At 48.2% G+C, this 19,947-nt stretch overlaps 1 protein-coding gene across 1 annotated transcript in view; it reads right to left on the bottom strand.

Moving 5' to 3' along the window:
• Positions 1-18,853, bottom strand: part of TRIM71 (tripartite motif containing 71) — a 61,266-nt gene extending 42,413 nt beyond the window's left edge. The window contains exon 1 of the mRNA XM_040636993.1: positions 17,999-18,853. Within this exon, the coding sequence (XP_040492927.1) occupies positions 17,999-18,853 (855 nt within the window). The remainder of the gene's footprint in view (positions 1-17,998) is intronic.
• Between the last annotated feature and the right edge of the window lie 1,094 nt (positions 18,854-19,947).

Here is a 19,947-nt window from a genome sequence, read left to right as displayed (position 1 = left end):
AAAATAAAAAATTAAGCTTACTGCTATCCCAAAACTCTGGTGAATGAAACACAGCTAATAGGGTGGGATTACCAGCACATCTCTCCCTACCCCCACCGTGCAGCAGGCCAGATCTGGGGGACTGCAGGCAGCAGCAAGAGTATCCCCCAGGAGAGTGAGGCCCAGCCCTGCTAGGACCCCCATGCCATACAAGTTCAGTCCAACCTAGCTCCAGCACCCAGGGAATGCTTGCTCACTCACAATGCCTCCAACTCAAGCCACCACCCCGGTAATCCCACAAAACTTCCCACCCCACCTCCCAATTACAGAAGACCAAGGGCATCACCATCAAAAAGCATTTATTAACCACCTAAATGCCTAGAGTCTGGGTAAAGGTTCATAGGGGCCTGGCCCCTGCCCTGGGAGAGGGTCATTTATGACCATTAAGGCCAGAATAAGGCGGGCTCCCAGAGGCCCATAAAACTCCCAGGGAAGGAAGTGGGGATTAACCACTTCCTCCCACCCCTCAAGAAGGGGTTTCAAGCTCTACCAAATTGCAGAGGGTTCCTGGGAGGGGGTGGGGAGACTTGGGTCAGAAGATCCTACATCCAGCCAGGGCCTCTGCTCTGCTCTGCTCAGAGACAGGACTAACCCTGGGGTTTCTTAAATTGCTAAGCACACTCTAGCAAGCCTCCCACTACTCCTCAGCTCGGGTCTGAACTCTGTCCAGGGAGGGACAGGGCATACAGGAGGATTACGCACTTGTCTGACAAGTACTACACGGGTACAATGGCTTAATTCTTTTACATACTCATCAGCCAGATTGACTGGATCGAACACTGGCCCTATCCTGGGCACTTTACAAACCCCTCATCTTTCACTCAATTTGTATTGAAATTTATTTCAGCAACTCTTACCCATATCTAAGAAGAGCAGCTTACAAAGAAAGCCAGTAACATGTAGAAACAAGCTTGAGTCAAGACAGGAGATGCTTGTCCATGGGACTTCCGGGACTGAGACCGTAAGTTTGGCTCAGAGCTTCCTGGCAGTCAAAGCAAAATGAGCAACACTACAGAATTATTTTATTGTCAAACCATCAGTTTGAGAGGGCCAAGAGTCTTCCTGGCAGCGAATCCCAACACAGTAGTGGAACCTATAAATTCTCCCCTTCTGGGCAGCCTTAAGTAGAGCTACGAGCACACAATATAACCTGCTCCCTGACCTTCCCTTCTTCCTGAGCTGTGAAAATCCCTGCTGAAATGCTACAGCGACGAAGTGTCTCATGCTGGAGCAAAGTAGACACTCAGACACAGGTGCCCAGAACCAAGTGGGATGCCTCCATGCGTGTGGAGCAAATTTCTAAAACCTACACCCTAAAAATCCTCTTCTAGAAAACCCAGGAACTACTCTCCCTACACTACTGACCACATGCTTGAAGACATGACAGTAAAATGGTGGGGGGGGGGTCCCACTGTGAACCCTCATAAACACATTGGTCTATTGTGGGGGGCACTAAGACCTCAGTGTTTGGCAACAGTAGAAAGGAAGCCTTCATCCCTCTCCAGGGCTGGCATTTGGTTTCCAAGGTGAGACTCTGCAGCCACCTCCCCACCCCATTCCTGATCAGGACCTATAGGGATAGGGGGTGGGGGAAATCACAGAGGTTCTATAAGGAACCCTGCAGCAAGGGTTTGTAGGACCCAAGTGCAGAAAGGAAGGGATCCTTTGGGGAGCAGTCTTTCAGGCTGGGGATTTCAGCCCCTCCTGGTGGCTTTAAAAGGAGTGTCAAAAGTAGAACTGCCATATAAAATACAGCAGTGTCCACTTAATTTCAGACAGACAATAATATCTAGTGTAAGTATGCCCCAAATATTACATGGAAGAGACTCATACTAAAAAAATTCTTTACTATTTATGAACTGGGCATTCTGGGGGGCTGGGGCAGAGCTAATGCTGGCAATCCTGGTCAGGAGGCTTCCTGATGAGTCCAGAGGGTCCCAGCTAGGTGAACTCTTCATTGGCTTAGCACGGGGGTCTCTTGTGTTTTGTTTTTTCCCGGGGGGGGGGGGTCTTTAGTTTGTGATTAGGACAAAAACTGGCTTCATTTAATCCATCAGGAGTGACCTAGCCAGGAGGTGCATGCACCCCCATCCCCACTTGATTCGAGCCCTGAGAACTCCCTAGGAGCAGAAACACAAGGCCACTCAAGCCCAGGCGATCAACATTCCAGGAGGCAGCCATTCCCGCCCTTCAGGAGGAACAAAGAACCCGGGGAGGAATTCCTGCTGCCCAAGCATGGGGGGTGGGGTGGTATCCAAACAAACCTGGGCAGAAAAAAAGCGCCCCCAGCAAGGGGCTCTAGGAAGCCCACTCCTCCAGTGTCCTGCCAGAGAAATGAGAAGACCCAAGGAAAGAGTCTAGTGAAACTATTAAAATGGACCCTACAAACATGGAATAGGATTTGGGGGCTGAGTCTCTAACCACGATGGAGTAAAGGTCAAGAGAGAAAAATCTCTAAAGGAAACAGGCCAGAACCTCTGAATGTAATTATTAACTTTATCTTCAGGGTCTTCTTTGTGTTCATGCTGTGTACCGGCTTTTACTGTAACCAATGCAAACATTTTACTGTCCTTCAAAACATAGAAGGTGGGTTTTGTTGGCTTGTTTTTTAAACTGCAGCTCCTGCATCACCATAGCTGAGGATTCCAAGCAGACTCCTTCCAATCAGGGATCCCCAGCGAAAAGGACCTTTGGAAGTAGAGAGTAGGCGGGGAATAGGGACTGAAGAAAGCAACCTCTTCTCCCTCTGCATGCTGGGGCACCCACTCCTACCAGCACAGTGGACAGGATCTTCAGACAGCTTCAAAGGGAGAGGACACTTGGGCTTTCAAAGGAGTTTTGGGGCAGACTTACACAACAGCAAGATTCTCTTTTGCTCCGAGGGCAGAGGTGGTTCCAAGGGTGACTGTATTCCCATGAAAGTCGCCTTTCACTATCCCCAACCAAAGGTTTTAAATGGGGCCCTACAGCTCCCTGGAGCCTGTCTGAATGAACTCCGTAAACACTGGTTGAACATTTGCTTTGCAGATAAAGTTCTAATCACCAATGGATTCCTCAGCAAAGTGCTTCCAAGTTTTTCAAATACCCAGCTCGCTCCTCAAAAGGCTCCCAAGGTCTTTCTTCCTGAAGCAGCACAAGTGGTCCTCCTCCCCTTTACCTGGACACCACCCACCGGAACCCCCCAACCCCTTTGGGATAGTGTGCTTTCAAGCCTTGCAACCAGTCCCCACAGTATCCAACTCTTACTCAGTTTCAGCTCCAGAGCACGACTACCTCCTTCAACAGACCCAGTTCTCACTGGGGGCTAGGGACCACGCTAGACAGGAGGAAAAGTAGAGAAACTGACTATGAATCTTGCTAGTGTCAGGCTGTTAGGAACCCCTCCCCCCCCAAAATAATCAACCTTCTACACTGAAGATTTAATAGTTCTGCACAAAGGAAACTGCCTAAAACCTACGGCAAAGTTCTTGGATTTGGGGTTTACATGTCATCCAGTGAAAGGCAGTTCTGAATGATACATAACAATTGGTCCATTAACTGCCCTCAACCCCAAAGTGAAATTTCCCTTGTAAATTTAAATTTTCCAGGAAGCTCAAAACCAATTTTTTTTTTTCTCAAAGGCAGAATCTTTGGGAATGGACGCCACCAACCTGTCACCTCCAACTGAACTGGCAGGCCTGGAAAAGACATGAACTTTCTCAGAAGCGTTCACTACCACGGTGCCTGAGTGGCTCAGTCGGGTAAGCGCCTGCTGTCAGCTCAGGTCATGATCTCAGGGTCCTGGAACTGAGCCCAGCGTTGGGCTCCCTGCTCAGCAGGGAGTCTTGCTTCTCCCTCTCTCTGCCCCTCCCCACTGTTCATTCTCTGTCTCTCAAATAAATAAATAAAATCTTTAAAAAAAAAAAAAAAAGAGTGTTCACTACCAGGGGCCTAGACTCCAAGGACAAGATAGCTGTTAGCTCCCCTGTAACCACCCCCTCTGGAAGAACACAGGAAGCTGCCACTCAGTCATTAAGACTTCACCACATACTCTTTTTGAGCCCTTGACTATAACACACACACACGCACACACACACACAAAACAGAAGCATAAAAAATTTTAAAAAGCATAATATCTAACCAAAACTACTTTAGTACTTTACATGTACATTATTCACACTGTACTTGAAATTCCCAGTAATTCTATTTCCCTTTATAGTGATGTAAGGGTCCCCAGAAGGCAACCTCTGATTTGGTCCTTTGTGTCCTCAAACACCCGGAGAGCCAGGCACATGGCAGATGCTCAAAGCTGGAGTGTGTTGATTGGATGGACTTCACTTCCACATTTTCCAAGCAATCCTTGAGGAATCTGCCTCCCAGCAGGCATCTGCTCATTGGAAAACAATGTACTCTGGCCAATTGCATTGTGGCCCTGGAACAGCAACCGTTTAAAACAGAAAAAGAATATGTGCCTTCAGAGGCTAAAATGCCTCGGAGGTAAAGATTTTAGGGAGTTTTACAGCTATCTTGCATCAGCAATAAACCAAGGCATCAGACCTTGCGACCTTCCATCATTAGAGATTCATTCACATCCAAAGTCCTATGGCTTACTCGAGTTTCCGTAAACCATCAAGACCCATGACCAAAGTAGCAGGCCAAATTCTCCAGAGATTAGCACTGAAAGCTACCGCAGCACGGGAACTTTCTGGGATGGCAGAAATGTTCTGTCTTGATGGTGGCGGTGGTGTATAAATTTGTCAGAACTCATCAAAATGTGTGCTTAAAACGAGTGCGTTTGTCCCTAAACTAAACCTCAGTAAAGATGAGTAAATGACCTGTGTATTTTTTTCACATACATGGATGTGCCAGGTGTATTATTAGATGTAAAAAAACAAAGCAGAATGTGGAACTGTAACTACAGTATACAGATAAATGACACTTCAAAACAACTTTATCATTTGTGATTATCATAATTAAATGATACAGCCATAAAGATAATGTTGCACAGGCCTAAGAAATACAACCACTGATACAATCCAAACCGTCAGTAGTTACATTTGGGGAATGGAATTAACAAGTTATATTTTTTTTTAGCTACTTAAGAGGGACAACAGGGCACATCGAAGAGATTTTTAAAAGATCACTGGTATATGGCCACAAAGCACGAACACTCAGCCAACACAAACTGCAAGCTAGTTGTAATAGCCTTAATATACCCACTCTTCACCCCCAGCCAACAGCTACATTCAGAAAGGTTTCCCACAAATGTGAGGTTCAGAAAAGGGGGGGGGTAATAAGACTATTTGCTAACAGGACATTAGGTGCATTTGTGTAAATCCCACTTCATATAATATACCAAGAATATATCCTAAAGCGGGATTACAGACACAAACTGTAGGCAATTACAAGACTACCGCCAACCATGCAAAAATGTAAAATGTCTACCAAGCTTAACTAAATTGAGGCCAACATGGACTCTGAGATATCCTCTGCAGAGAGCTAGTACTCTGTATTATTCAAAATGCCAACAAATTGATTTTTTTAAAAACCCAGGAGAGACAGGCCCAGGAACCAAGGCAATTCAGGGAGGAAACACAAATGGCCAATGAGCATATGAAAAGACGCTCCCCGCACAGTAATCGCGGAAATGCAAAGTAAAACAACAGGACGAGCCATTTCTCTCCCATTAGATTGAGGGCTACAAGGACCGGTGGGGCGGGAAGGAAATGTGACTGGTGGGAGGCAGGCTCTTAGGAGCAAATTAACATTACAAATGTACCTCTCAGGTTCTAGCAATTCCTTGGCTGGGGGTGGAGGAGGGTCTTCCTGCTAGAAGTAATAGGGACACCAGGCCCTGCACAGTGAAGGCAAGAGCCAAATGTAGAGAAAATCCAAGTAAGAGGCCAGCTAAATAAATTCCACGCTATGAACACCAAGTGCAGAGCACTAACGACCCGCAAGTCAGTACAGGAAAATGTCGACATCTTCTTATGGCTCCATTTCCATAGGCTCGTGTGTGTGTGTGTGTGTGTGCGCATGCGCGCGAATGGATGTCGAAAGGATTTGGAAGAAAATGCACAGAAACCCAGATGACACACTTAGGGATGACACACTTAGGGATGACACACTTAGGGATGACACACTTAGGGATGACACACTTAGGACACACTTAGGGATGACACACTTAGGGATGACACACTTAGGGATGACACACTTAGGGATGACACACTTAGGGATGACACACTTAGGGAACAAGTAGGACTGGGCACACACTTTAAAAAAAATTTTACATATGGGGTGCCTGGGTGTCTCAGTCGTTCAAGCGTCTGCCTGCGGCTCAGGTCATGATCTCAGGGTTCTCTTTCCGCATGGGATTCCCTGTGCAGCGAGGAGTCTGCTTCTCCCTCTCCCTCTGCCTCTCACTCTCACTCTCAGCTCTTGTGTTTGCTTCTCTCTCTCTAATAAATAAATAAAATCTTAAAAAAAAAATTTACAGATAATCACAACATAGACACATTCATGTATTACTTATAGCTAAATCACAATTAACTGGTCCAAATTGCCTCCTGGCAATAGAATACAAGATAGCCCTGAGGAAAATCTCAATTTTCCATTCATCCAGCAGCTACAAAAGATGAGGATGGTAAAGGAAGGAAGGAATGAAAGGTCAAATAAATACAGTCACAGGTATATACACGTTCAGAAAAATTACAACCCCAAATGACAAGTGCTGTGAGATTTAAAAAAAAATTCAATGTTGTTAAAGATTTGTTTACGTATTTGAAAGAGAGAGAGTACAAGCAGGGGAGAAGGAGAGAGAGAGGTAAAGATTCCTCAAGTAGACTCCCCGCTGCGTGCAGAGCCCCATCCAGGGATGACACAGGGATAGATCCCATGACCCTGAGACCATGACCTGAGCCAACTAAGCCATCCAGGCACCCCAAAAGAACATCGATTTTTTTTTTTAATTGTTACTTTCCCTCCACCCCCCACCCATCAAGTTGCCAATGTTCCATAGTTTTTATTACGCACTCATTCATTTGGGTTCCTCTTAGTTCACTGTAGGCAAACCTGTCCGCCTCTAGCACCAAGAGCTGGTGAGGACCCTCTCACAGGGACAACTCTTAAAAGTGCTGCCTGCAAGTCAAGGAACTAAAATGAGAGGGGCCTGGCAGGCAGGACAGGGACCTCCAAGTTAGCTTTGTAGACTTTGTTCTCTTATCTGCTGAACCCATGGAGAATGTTTTACCTTAAACATTCTGGGGTCCCCCCATGCAACACCCCTCTCCATCAAATCACACATGAAAAAACTGTTACACGCAAACAATGGGAACCCAAGAGCCTGAAACCCAACTTTTTCCCTAAACCAGAGCTAGACGTCCCCTCCCCCCTCATCTTCATAATTTGATCTTGCACACGGTTTCTTAATTTTATTCAGATTTATTTGCTTTTCATACCTTTTTGAGTGGAGAAGAGGAGAACTGGTTTTGCATCCTGACAAACAAAAACCCCTGAAAATAAGTTCTATGGGGCTAGAACAAAATAGGCACTGATGAACTGAGCGGGCTGTCACTAAGATTTTGTGCTTGGTTTTGCAGGAGACCTTACACAATCAAAGGGAGGAAAAAAATCAGAATATGAATGCTAAAAACACCAAATATGAACACCAACCTTCCCTGAGAAGGAATTTTTGTTTTGAAACTTTAAACCTGAAGCATACTTTCAGTCTGACATGGCCAAATATTTATAGTGCCTTTCTTTGCATGTATTTGTATGTTACTAACATTTGTATATATAATTAACAGTATTACACACAATTTAGTTAGCAAATAACCAACAGTAAAGAAAGATGCTGCAGATGAAATAAGTATTAACTTCAGTTCTTACATATAAAGGCACATCTATTTATCGCACTTAAGGATGAATACAATTGCAAAATTAATAGCTATTGTGGCAAGTCCCAAATGTTGCCTAGAATTAACACTATCTCTTTTGCTAGTAGAGATTTTGCTGCCCCTTCATGATTGGTTTCCAGTTTTCAACAAGAATATATCCTAACACAAAAACACCTTCTCCCCTACTTTCAGGTGAATTAAAAGGGGAGATTCTTAAACCTTAGTTCATCAGTACTATGTGGGGATTCTTTCCAAGATTCCCTCCAAGCTCCAGATACTACAGTTGGCCCACAGCTGACTAGGACTACAATTTTTATTTTTTATTTGCTCCCATGTGGCTTTTTTAAAAATCCAAATACATTGGTAAAGTAAGTTTCCCTTTTAGAATATTCCTCTAAATCTGTGAAAGCTCTGATAAAGCTAACAAAAAACAAAGGAAATAAAACCATGGGGAAGTGGTGCAAGGGAGTGGGAGGTATGGGCTTCCAACTATGGAATGAGTAAGTCATGGGGATAAAAAGTACAGCATGGGGAATACAGTCAATGGTGTTGTAATACTGCTGCATGACGACAGATGGGAGCTACATTTTCAGTGAGCAAAACATAACGTACAGGGGCGCCTGGGTGGCTCAGTCGTTAAGCGTCTGCCTTCAGCTCAAGGCGTGATCCCAGGGTCCTGGGATCCAGCCCCACATCGGGCTCCCTGCTCCGCTGGGAGCCTGCTTCTTCCTCTCCCACTCCCCCTGCTTGTGTTCCCTCTCTCCCTGGCTGTCTCTCAGTCAAATAAATAAAAAAATAAAAATAAAAAAAGAACATAACATATAGTTGTCCATTCACTATGCTGTACACCTGAAATTAACGTCACACCATGTGCCAACTATACTTCAATTAAAAGGGTGGGAGGATTCCCCCAAATGATTATTAAAAATAAAGAGCAGGACTGGCAGGTAGCTAGCTGGTGATTCCACTGGCCCCGAATCAGTTCCTTCACTTTACACTTCAAATTTCTTCACTTATATTTATGTACAGGGCACGCTCCAATTTTTTTATCAGAAAGTACTTCATTTGATTCTCAAAAGTCAGCCCAGGCAGTCTAGCGCAAATGTCACAATCTCTGTAGAGTGATGGGGAAACTGAGGTTCAAAGGCACACAAGGTCACCCACAAAGCTGCTGGATCAGAAGGGGCACTCCAGCACAAGACTGGACCACATGGACCATGGGCACTCAAGGCAGCACTGCACATATTCCAGGCAGGACATCTTCACAACCGCCAATAACAGGAAACACAGGCCCCTCAGCTGGTCACTGTCTACAGTGTGGTACCCTGTACCATGGAATACTACACAGGAGTAAAAAGGGAGGAATTGTGGACACCTGCAGCAATGTGGATGGACTGCATTATGCGCACTGAAAAAACCTGACTTGAAAGTCTTCAACTCTGCGTCATTCCATGTTCTGACATTCCAGAACAGACAAACGATAGGCCTGGAGAACAGATCGGTGTTGCCTGAGGCTGGAGGGATGGGGCATTTTGAAAGTGATGAAACCATTCTGTATTTTGACTGTGGTAGTTCTCACACACTGTATAAACTCATCAAAATGGGCAGAACTGTACACTAAAAAAAACGTGAATTTTACAATATGGCAATTGTACCTCAGTAAGCAAAAACGAATACCGAAAAACCAAAATAGGAAATCACCAGACTAGACGTGAGGCCTTCCTTCACTCAGCAGTTCTGCAGCAGAAACTGCAAAGCATGTTGTTGGGGGGGGGGGCGGTTCTGGACCTCTTCAAGGCTGAGGAGAGGGAGGGGAAACAGGGAAAGGGGGAGCTCTGTCCTGTAGCTTGTACGGAGCCTCCCCCTCTCAAGATTATAGCCACCGTGGGCTGGATAGTCTAGTTCACACTAGGGAGATAGCCGGAGGCAGCCATCCACAGATACCCCCTCCATGTACCAGCAGCAGCCCCACTTAAGGGTCAGAACCAAATCAAGGCCACTGGGGAAGGCAGGGAATCCCTCAATCTCAAATTGGCTGTGTAAATTCCATGGGCAAAAGGATTGGGGGCTATTCTGCTGTTTCCCCAGGGCGTCCAATTTTTACCAAATCACTTTTCATAGACATTTTCTGCAGTCATTTCATTTTTCCTTAAACTGTGTGATGACACCAAGTACAATGGACATGAAGGGATTTGGGAACAAAAATAGCAGTCTCTCCCGGTTAGCACAGAACTCGAATGGCAAGAGCTGGCTGCCGGGTGTGGGGCTGCATGTCGACAGTGCGACCTGCTGGCAGCAGTCAGCAGCCAGCTGGGTGTAGAGAACATTCACGGCACTCAGAGAACAGCAAAGCTAACTTTGCACACATTCTGGTTCTTACGAGTCTGAGATCCTCCCCATATTTTCATGGAGTTTCGAATGGAATCAAGTCAGGTGGTGCCTGCCACAAGCAATGGCCCAACCGGGATGTCATCTTTCCAGCTATGCTGCTTGCGGAGTTATGGTCTCTCAGCCCCAAATCCAAACTCCTGGTGTCCCCTCCTTTGTGAATTTTTTTGGGGGAAGGGGGAGGCAGGGACTGAGCAAACCACATCTCTGCTTTGCCAGATGAGTCCCTGGTTAGACTGTGACAAGAGGGAGAGAAGATGTGCTCAATCTTGTGAGCTGCTGTGTAACGGCATCCACATACCTCACCCCAGCAACCCTGGAGCACGCCAGGGGCAGCACCTCACTCAGTCTGCAGTTCTGCACCAGACGCACCAGCTCCATCACCCCAACCATAGGAACCCTTCCACAGGAAACTACTAGTAAAACTATCTCTACCACATCCGTTTTTCTGCTCCACACTTGTCCACATCTTCTTGCGGCTACATTTTTGGTACAAGCCCATAGATGGTCTTAAGAGAGAAAGCTCTCCCTCTGACCTTGATCCCAAAGAGAAGCAGAAGGCGCAGACCCAAGATTGTGGATGTGGTCTGAACACACCCTAATGAGGACGGCCAGCTAGTTACAATTCTCATTTTAAAAACACCTGTGCTGAAGCAGTCCCAGAGCCTTATTAGCAGCAAAATCTAAGTGCGTAGGTTTTGTGGGGGTTTTTTTTAAGATTTTATTTTATGGGCACCTGGCTCAGTAAGAGGAGCATGCAATTTCTTGATCTCGGAGTCTTGAGTTTGAGTTCCATGCTGGATGTAGGAATTACTTAAAATAAATAAAAATTTTTTAAAATTGTGGGTTTTTTTAGAAGATTTTATTTATTTGACAGAGAAAGCAAGCACAAGCAGGTAGAGGGACAGAGAAAGAAGGAGAAACAGACTCACTACTGAGCAGGGAAGCCCGATGTGGGGCCAGATCCCAGGACCCTGACGGAGATCACGACCTGGGCCGAAGGCAGATGCTCAACCAAGTGAGCCACCCAGGTGTCCCAAAAATACATGTTTTAAAGCAATCTCTACACCACACCCACTGTAAGGCTCAAACTCATGACCCTGAGATCAAGAAGTCTCATGCTGCTCTGACTGAGCAGGCAGGCGCCCCTGGATGCATAGACTGTTTAATAAAATAGCATTTTCATCATTATCCCCGTTAGTCAAAGAGTATGAAAGAAGTTCTCCAAACCCACTGGTATTTCAAGAAAACCTTTTTTAACTGCAAATGGTTAAGGCTAGAAGGAAATGGCTGGCCAGGCTTTCCAAAAGTAACAACCAAAGAGGATACAGTGGCTGACACATATTTAGGAAGGCACAGGAGCTCCTGTCCTAGTCCCACGGGTTCCTCACCAGCTCGGGGTCCAGAGCTCATTCAGGGGCCCTCAAAATCCACAAGGTGTCAGAGCCACAGAGAATGACCTCAGTCTTCACAACTGACCTTGACCCACCTCATTCTCTTTTATGTACACTGCTCTGCTTCATTCAAATTCCATTAATGTTGACAGAATGTGCTATTCTGCAGAAGCCTGTCTGGATAAATCACAATTGAGAATTACCCCCTTTTTCAAGACAAAGCTCAATATTTATAACTTCATTTGCTAATGTATTACTGACAACAATAACTTTATCACTAAAGATTACCACTTCCTTAGGGCATTTGTGTGGAAAGTGTTTGTTTTTGAACATATTACAACTGGCTGCCAATTTTTTTGCCTTTTGGTCATTAAACTGGGATCATTACACAGATTCATTTAAAAAAGACCTCACATGGTGGGATCTGCTGCTCAGGTAAGGAACTGACTGAGATTATTGGGTATTCCACATTAACGGGGACAAAACAAAATATTGGCCGGAAGTCTTCAGATTAAATATGGATCTCCCAAAATCTCAGCTGAGTTTCAATGGGAAATGAAACCCAGGATTTGGGATCTTCCATCATATCACTGCACCCAACCTTCAGGGAAGCTGGAGCTGGCATCTTGAAGGAAAGAATTACACTGGAACAAGGTTAAAGTCACCTAGTTTCAGATGTAAATAGCCAGCATTCAACCCCCGTCCCTCCCCAATTTTTCTGGAGTCTTGTCAGTCAAAATAGTCAATCTGGTTTCAGTCAACTCGGTTTGTGGGTATAGACAAAACCTCAAAGGGAGAGGAATAATTTAGTACTGAACAAGCACGAGGTCACATCAACTGAAGAGGAAAGACGAATCAAGCTTCCTCTTGCAAGTCACAATGCTTGAAAGGTCAAGAGAAAGGGGAGAAGAGTGGGCTGCAATGGGTGGCCATTTTGCTCCCTTTAGGCAACTGTAATTCTTTATCAATATCTTTCTCTTGCAAAATAACAGAGATGGCAAAAACAGCCTTACCGGGCCAAGCCTCTAACTCTTTGTTAGTGTTGGGGGGAGGGAACACTACTTTGAAACCGCCTGCATGGTAAGATACTTCTCAACCTTTTGCTTAAGTGTCAGGAAGAATGACACCAAAATGGTCCTTTATTCACTAAGAATGAATGCATCTAAAATAAACCCTGCCCTGTGTGAGAAACTGAGATGGAGAAATGGCAAGACCAACCAAACCATGTGACTTTTTAGTTAGCATCAGAGAAAATAAAATTGGGGAGGGGAGGGTTAAATTTTAGAGGTATGGAATTATTTGTTAAGTTAAAACTTCTCTTTAATTAGGAAAACTTATAAACCCTTTTTTCTCCTGGCAAACTACTTCAACCAACAAAAGCATTTTAACTATTTCACCTCCTCATTTATAGCTTCCCCCAAAAGCTAACTCCCTTTCAATATATATACAATGTTTGTAAAATGACAACATAAAAAGTTAAATAGATATGCTCACAATTTTGTATGTGACAAGAAAGTTGTTTCCATTTTAAGTAATGCTTTAGGAAACTATACATTTTAATACTGGTTTTAGTGTCCTGCAATCTGAAAGGACTCTAAAAATAGCATTTATAAGTAGCTAAAATGGGAGGGAGAATTGGGGTGTGTATAAAGGAAATTTTATTCTTGTCTTCAAACACTTTCCAGATTTCTTTATTCCATGTCCTAGTATTTAACTTGAAAACATCTGAATCATAAAGAATGTATAGTAATATCAACTGAAAAACTTCCGTCTAGGACAAAGTGCCTGTTTTCTTCCTAAAATATCTTCACTGTTTCCAAAAAAATACATTTGTGAGCATTGGAAATAAAAATGTTGCAGACCTAAAGCAAGTCTATGCTACCCTAAAACCAGTGTTGTTCACTTTTTAGGAAGAAAAAGCAGTCGCAAAAGGTTCCCCAGACTGCTGATACCACAACAGCCTCAAATATTACTAGCACATTTCAGATGAGCTTATGCCTGTGAGGTAACCTCATGAGCACAGGCTTGCCAAACTAGCCCTGACCCACTTCCCTGATCCATGTTGATAAAATCCATCCCCATGCACTTTAATGGAAGGCTGGGCACATTCCTCAGCTCAAATTTAAAAAGCCCACAGACTACTACATTCAAGGCTAAGGAATTAAGATACCAATAATGAACATTTCTCTCCCATAGACCTTCAAGTATTTTTTTTTAATTCAAGAGACTTCAACCTATAGGCATTACCTACTAAACTGGATTCAAAGCGTCAAGCTCCAATTATTTCCAAGGAATGAATGTATGGGAAGTTTCGTTTTCTGGCAAATGGAGGACATATATGTGTTAAGCAGACATACATTCACCAAATCATGTAAGAGCAGGTTGAAGATGGGGTGCAGAAATACTAGAACACACATTTCATTTTTTCCCTCTTGTCCTTAACAAAATGTCTTTTCGTATACATTTTGTAATTTACAGAGCACATATATACAGTTTCAAACATGCTTACGCTGGGGATGCGCGCCTGAAAAACCTTAAACTGCAGGAAAGTACAATATGTTGGTACCAGTACTGGTAATATCCCCCATTCATCACGACTGAACTTACTCAAAATAAGTTACGAGACAGAATTCATTCCACAACCAATTTTTGTAAGACAGCAAACAGCCTTCCTCAAAGTGGTTTGAGTGGTTTCCCAGGGAAAGACAGTCCCCAAGCCTAGGATGGATGGGTCATTATTCAGGATTATATTGGGTTGGAATTCCAGAACTCACTATTTCTAGGAAACTTTATCTTGTAAGCCCAACGCAGAGACTAAATATAAATTGTATCAGCACCTGCACCCCGTTTTCCATCCTGGAGACTCAGGAAAATCCGCTCCTGCTGGCCCTGCCTAACTGGGAACAATATTGCCATCGTCGGTGGGCTGGGCTACAATGTTGCCCTCGGCTCAAGATGGCAACTGGGTCACCCCCACCGCCCCACGTCGCTAATGACAGGGCCTTTCCTGGGGACAGAACCTGCTCAGACCCCACTCTGCTTCCTGCCAGTTACAGAATGCTGATGTCCGGCCCTTCGACACGCGCATACACACACCGTGGCCGCCCCCTCGCCGAGATTTGTGCTTCCAGGGTCGCCTCCCAGGCAGCACAGGGCTCCCGTCCTACACATCCATACAATAAGGGCACTCCTCAAGCAGCCGCAGCAGCGTGCTCAAGACGCGCTGACTCCTCAACTCTTCCACCAAAATTCGTGCAGACCCTTTTCTCGAGCACGCTTTCTCCTCGCGGTGCCCGCGGGGAAGAGGAGAGGCCACCGTCCAGCCGCGTCCCCACGGCGGAGGCGGCCCGAGGCTCGCCCTGTCGCGGCGGAGGTCCACAGCCGCGCCGCCTCCTCCGCCTCCCGGGCCCCCGCCTGTCTTGACCGCCGCGCGGCCAGCGGCCAGCGGCCCCGGGCCCGCGGGCCCGCACTTCCCGGCCTGCCTGCCCCTCCAGCCTGGCGTCAGCAGGCCTTTGAACTGACCAATGAGGCACAAAACCAGCGAAAGACCCAAAATACGTTTTTTTTAAATGAGACACAATTCCTTTATCATTTTGTAGGAAAACCCAATTCCCTTGAGGTTTTGCAAGTACTTTTTAAACCAAGTTCTCAAAACACCATGCCAATCCTGAGGAGCTGCTTCTAGGGGGATTCTTATGGAAAGTGGTGGGTAAAGAGCCCTACTGGCTGCCTCAGCATCCCTGGGTGTCCAACTGTTGGAAGCACCCTCCCTTAAATTAAAGGGGGTAAAGCCAGGGTCCCAGTCTCCTTCCCAAGGTCAGGTGGCATTACTGTAAGGCAGGGGCCCCCTGAATTATTTAATGGAGCCTGCTGACACAGAAAGCAACTCAGTAGAGAAGCACATTGTGAAAATCGAGGTAGACTAGGAATACAGAAAAATACGCAGGTTTAGAGATTCCAACCATCACAATCAAATAAAGACAGTCACCTTCCAAAATGCCTTCATGCTCCTTTCCCAGGCAGAAGCATATTTTTTTTTTAAAGAACAGTATTCCCAAACGGTCTCCAATCACTTTCTTAGAAGGGAAGAAAGAATTTGTGACTGGGACTCCTATATGAACCTGGTGCTTTCTCTAACACTTGGGTCCTTTATTCGCAGCATTGGTTTGTCACCTTTAAACTCAAAATTTCTAGCACTCTAAATGCAGAGATGATTAAAGGTCTAAAAATTAATTTCCAAGTTCTCTTCTTTAAATGAGTGAGGGGAAGCAGAATTCTGCTCAAAATAGAAAATTACATTTTCTAAAGAATATTTAAACAGTGTAATATCTTAATGTCTTTGCCAGAATTCAACCTAGTATTGCACAACATCCAAAGTGAATTTTCAAGGCATCCAGGAACCTCCAGGGTGAGGGGAGCTTCACTTCTCACTTTACACTCTCCCACACCATTTGAATAGTTTTATAATTTTAAAAGTATATAAATCTTTTACAAGTATAAGCCTTTTACAAGTCTGGCAACACTGAGCATCTTCTGTTTTAGCCCAAATAAAACGAATGTGGATCTTTAACTGGGAATATAAATAAAACCTGACACTTAAACTCAACTGCTGGGAGGGAGAATTCAATCAACGGCCCCTCCCAGGAGGGAAACTATGGCGGATTCAAGACGCTCTTTCCCTCCCTTCACTGCCCCCCCCCCATTTGACCCTAATCTTCAAGTGATTTGACTCCATCTTTTCATTCCTGAGCTTCAAGATTGGTATTTAGCTCCATCATTCATTTTTCTAAAAGTGATGAAAAGAACATACTACAAACATTCACCCACGAATGTGGAAACTTTTAAGATGAGTCTACTCAAAGCTTAAAAACGAAGGAAAAGAATGCCCCCTGGCTTAATACCTAGAAGGAAACTTAAAATGCGGCGCCCATAACAAGTAGATTAGAATTTCAACTTTTTTCCAATAGGAGACGCCGGCTTAAGGCCATCAGGCAATAGCTCCGCCCTCCTCCCCAAATAACAGGTTAGGAGTGGAAAAGGCTGCGCTGTGCAAGCCTCTGCCTTTCTCGGTACCAGCAAGCCCGCTCCAACTCGCAAGCAGCAACTCCCACTAGGATTTTTAAAACCTCTGCCATCTGCTCTCCCTCCAAGGCAAGAACACAGCGATCACACACACCACATCTCACGGGTCTACAGGTAGATGGCTTAAATTACCGACCCTCCCACGAGAGCCCGCTCAAAATTTTTGGTCCCATACTGTAGTGGGCTCAGGTAAGTGGAAGGTCTCACACGGTGAAAGAATAAGAAAGGTTTATTCGACAGCCAAAAAAGAGAACCCAAACCCAAAGGCTGCAGTGCAGCCCTCGGACTCTGCGCACCCCCGGGTTCGAGCCGCTGCAGATGGGTCTGGTTTTTCTCCACGGTAAGTCCAGCCCGGGCTGACCCCCGGGGTGGAGACACCTCCCCAACCAGGGAAACCAGTTCCTGTAGGGATCGAAGTCGGGGCAGGCGGGAGCGGCCCAAGGGGCTCCCAGCTCGGTGAGGTCAGTGGGCAAGGTCCCCCTATTCCGCCTCACACAAGCGCGCACGTGGAAAACAGGTCTACACAGACACACACACTCCACACCCACTCACCCATCTCCATTCATACCCACCTAAAAGCCCACAATCTACGGGTCTGACAAAAAATGAGAAAATATGCTAAAGGAGGGCACTCAGTACTCTGGGAGGCCTGTTGTGTGCCTGTACAAGAAGACCACGTCTACACCGATACAGACTCTCTTCCATCCCGCATCTTAACAGCTTGCACATTTTGTCAAACAGAAATGAGGAAATCAAAATCCACAAAGAGGGGGTATTCTCAAACCTCGAGAACCATCAAGGTAAGGAAGGGGGAGGGAAACCCTCGCACACCAAGATCAGCCCTACACACACACACACGCCGTAGCTTTTCCCAGCTCATGCTGATTGCAGACAACGGTTGGCACAATTTGCCATGCAGAAAACTAGATGTGGTAAAGAGGGGACTCCACGTCCTGGAACTCATCCGCGGTCCCTCGCACCAAGCACACCAAAGCCAGACTTCTACACACACACTTCCCAGGTAATGCTACTTGGTGGCAACGACCGCCACGCAGTCAGAAGAAAAAAATCCAGAGAGCACCCCCGCCCCCCGCGTTGGGACCGGTCCGGAGGTCTTCGGCGTGCAAGCACGCGTGTCCTAGGTGGACACAAACCCCCGCCCCGCCCACGCCCACGCCCCCGCCCCGGCGCAGCCCCCAAGGAAGCCGCCCGCGCACTCACCTCATCGTCGTGGTGCTGGCAGAAACCGAGGCGCTCGGGGAACACCGACAGGATGGAGAAGGGCGCGCCGGGGAAGGGTGGCCCGAGCCCGAGCTGCTGCGCCGCGGCCGCGGCCGCGGGACCTGGCGGGCCGCGCTCGATGTAGTGGTCCTTAGTGAGGCGCACGCGCTGGTGCGCGCGGACGCAGTTGTCGCACAGGTGCTCCTGGCAGTCCAGGCAGCGCGACGAGGCCGCGTTGCCCTCGTCGCAGGAGCTGCAGCCGTGAGGCCGGCGCAGCAGCAGCGCAGACGGAGAGGCCGCCGGGCCGCCCGGCGCAGAGCGGGAAGGCGCGGGCGGTGGCGGCGCCGGCGGGAGTGGCGGCTGGGCCGAGGCGGACGCGCGCGGGTGCGCGTGGTGCGCGTGGTGCCGGTGGTTGCTGTGGCCGCCTGCGCCCGCCGGGGCTCCGGCACGCCCGTTCTTGGGCGGCGGCTCGTCGGCCGTGGCCACCACGGCGTCGAGCAGGTTGCTGAGTAGGAAGGCGGACGAGGGAAGCGCATCCATGCCCGCCGCCTCGGCCAGCACTACTTTCTGGTCGCACACGGGGCAGCGCAGCTTGAGTGGCTCTCCCGGAGCGCTGCTGCCAGCCGCCGGCAGCCGGTGCGCCTCGAGGCACGGGCGGCAGAAGGCGTGCAGGCAGGGCAGGACGTGCAGGCGGCGCGCCGCGGCCCCCGGACCCCCGCCGCCGCCACCCGACGACGTGGACGTCTGCGAGGACGACGACGATGCAGACGAGTTGGAGGAGAGCGGCGCCGGCGAGCCGCACATCTCCTTGCACAACAGGCAGATCTGGAAGTCGGTCTCGGGGAACGAAGCCATTTGCAAGCCAACTCGGAGGAGGGAGGAGACCAGAGAGGAAGAGGAGGAGGATAGGAGAAAACGGCCGAGGTGGGTGGAGGAGCCGCCGACTCACTCAGAAAAATGCATCGATCGGGCCTGCGATCCAGGAGCCGGCTGCAGAGCGGCTCGGCCTGCTTGGCCTCGTCGCGCCCGGCCCGCGCGCTGCCAGCCCCGACGCTGCGGGCATCAAATGCCACTATCCAGAGGCGACACAGATTGCTCCCGCAGGACGCGGAGGCTGCGTGCCTTTCGAAGCCGGAGCGCCGAAACAAGTCCCGACACGCGAGGGGCGAGCGGGGGCAGGGAGGTCAGAGGATTCCCTGGAGCAGCTGGAGCGTAGTTCTCCCTAGCCGAGGTTAAGTCCCCCGAAGTAGAGTCGGCTGTGCAATCCCAGTCCCGGCGGGTGAAGCAGAATTTGGCTCCGCGAGTATTTGGTGCGTTGCTCTTCTTTCAACAGATTTAGTTAGTCTCTTCTTGGGAGACGAAAGCTCCCCAAACTAGTAAAGGCGGGAGCGGCGCGACGCCAAGCCCGTGTCCCCCCGCGCGACGCCGGCTGCCCCACCGCATGACGCGGCGGCCAGGGGCTCCTGGGTGGCCCGGCGTGCAGCGCTCAGGGCTTGCGCACGGCCGGGCGCGGCCTCCCCTGCAGGGCGGTCGGCCCCGCCGCAGCTGCAGCTAGTGGGGGCCCGGCCGCGGCCGCACGCGTGTAGTACGCACGCGCGTCCCACGCGCCTCGATTCTCCCGCGCGCCGCCTAACCCGGCCGCTGCTGCCGGCGCTTAACACGCACGCGCGCCCCACGCGGCCCCGGGCCCTCGTGCCCCCGCCTCGTCCGGCCCTGGCGCCTCCCGCGCGCGCTCCTTCCCCTCCGGTTTAGCCGCGTTGCAGCGCGGGGCCGCAGGTCCCCGCGGGCCGTCCTGAATTATTCATCGGCAGGAAGATATTAGATGTACCCGCTGCCCGCTCCGCGCGAGCCGTCGTGCAATGCTATCCGAGCTCCGCGCGCGCCCCGCGCCCCTCCTCCTCCTCCTCACGTCCGTCCTCTCTGAAACCTTGGCAGCGAAGGGGGATCAC

Source organism: Ursus maritimus, unplaced genomic scaffold (genome assembly GCF_017311325.1).
Source record: "Ursus maritimus isolate PB19 unplaced genomic scaffold, ASM1731132v1 scaffold_20, whole genome shotgun sequence".
Lineage (NCBI taxonomy): Eukaryota > Metazoa > Chordata > Mammalia > Carnivora > Ursidae > Ursus > Ursus maritimus.
This window is presented reverse-complemented; position numbering and strand designations above follow the sequence as displayed.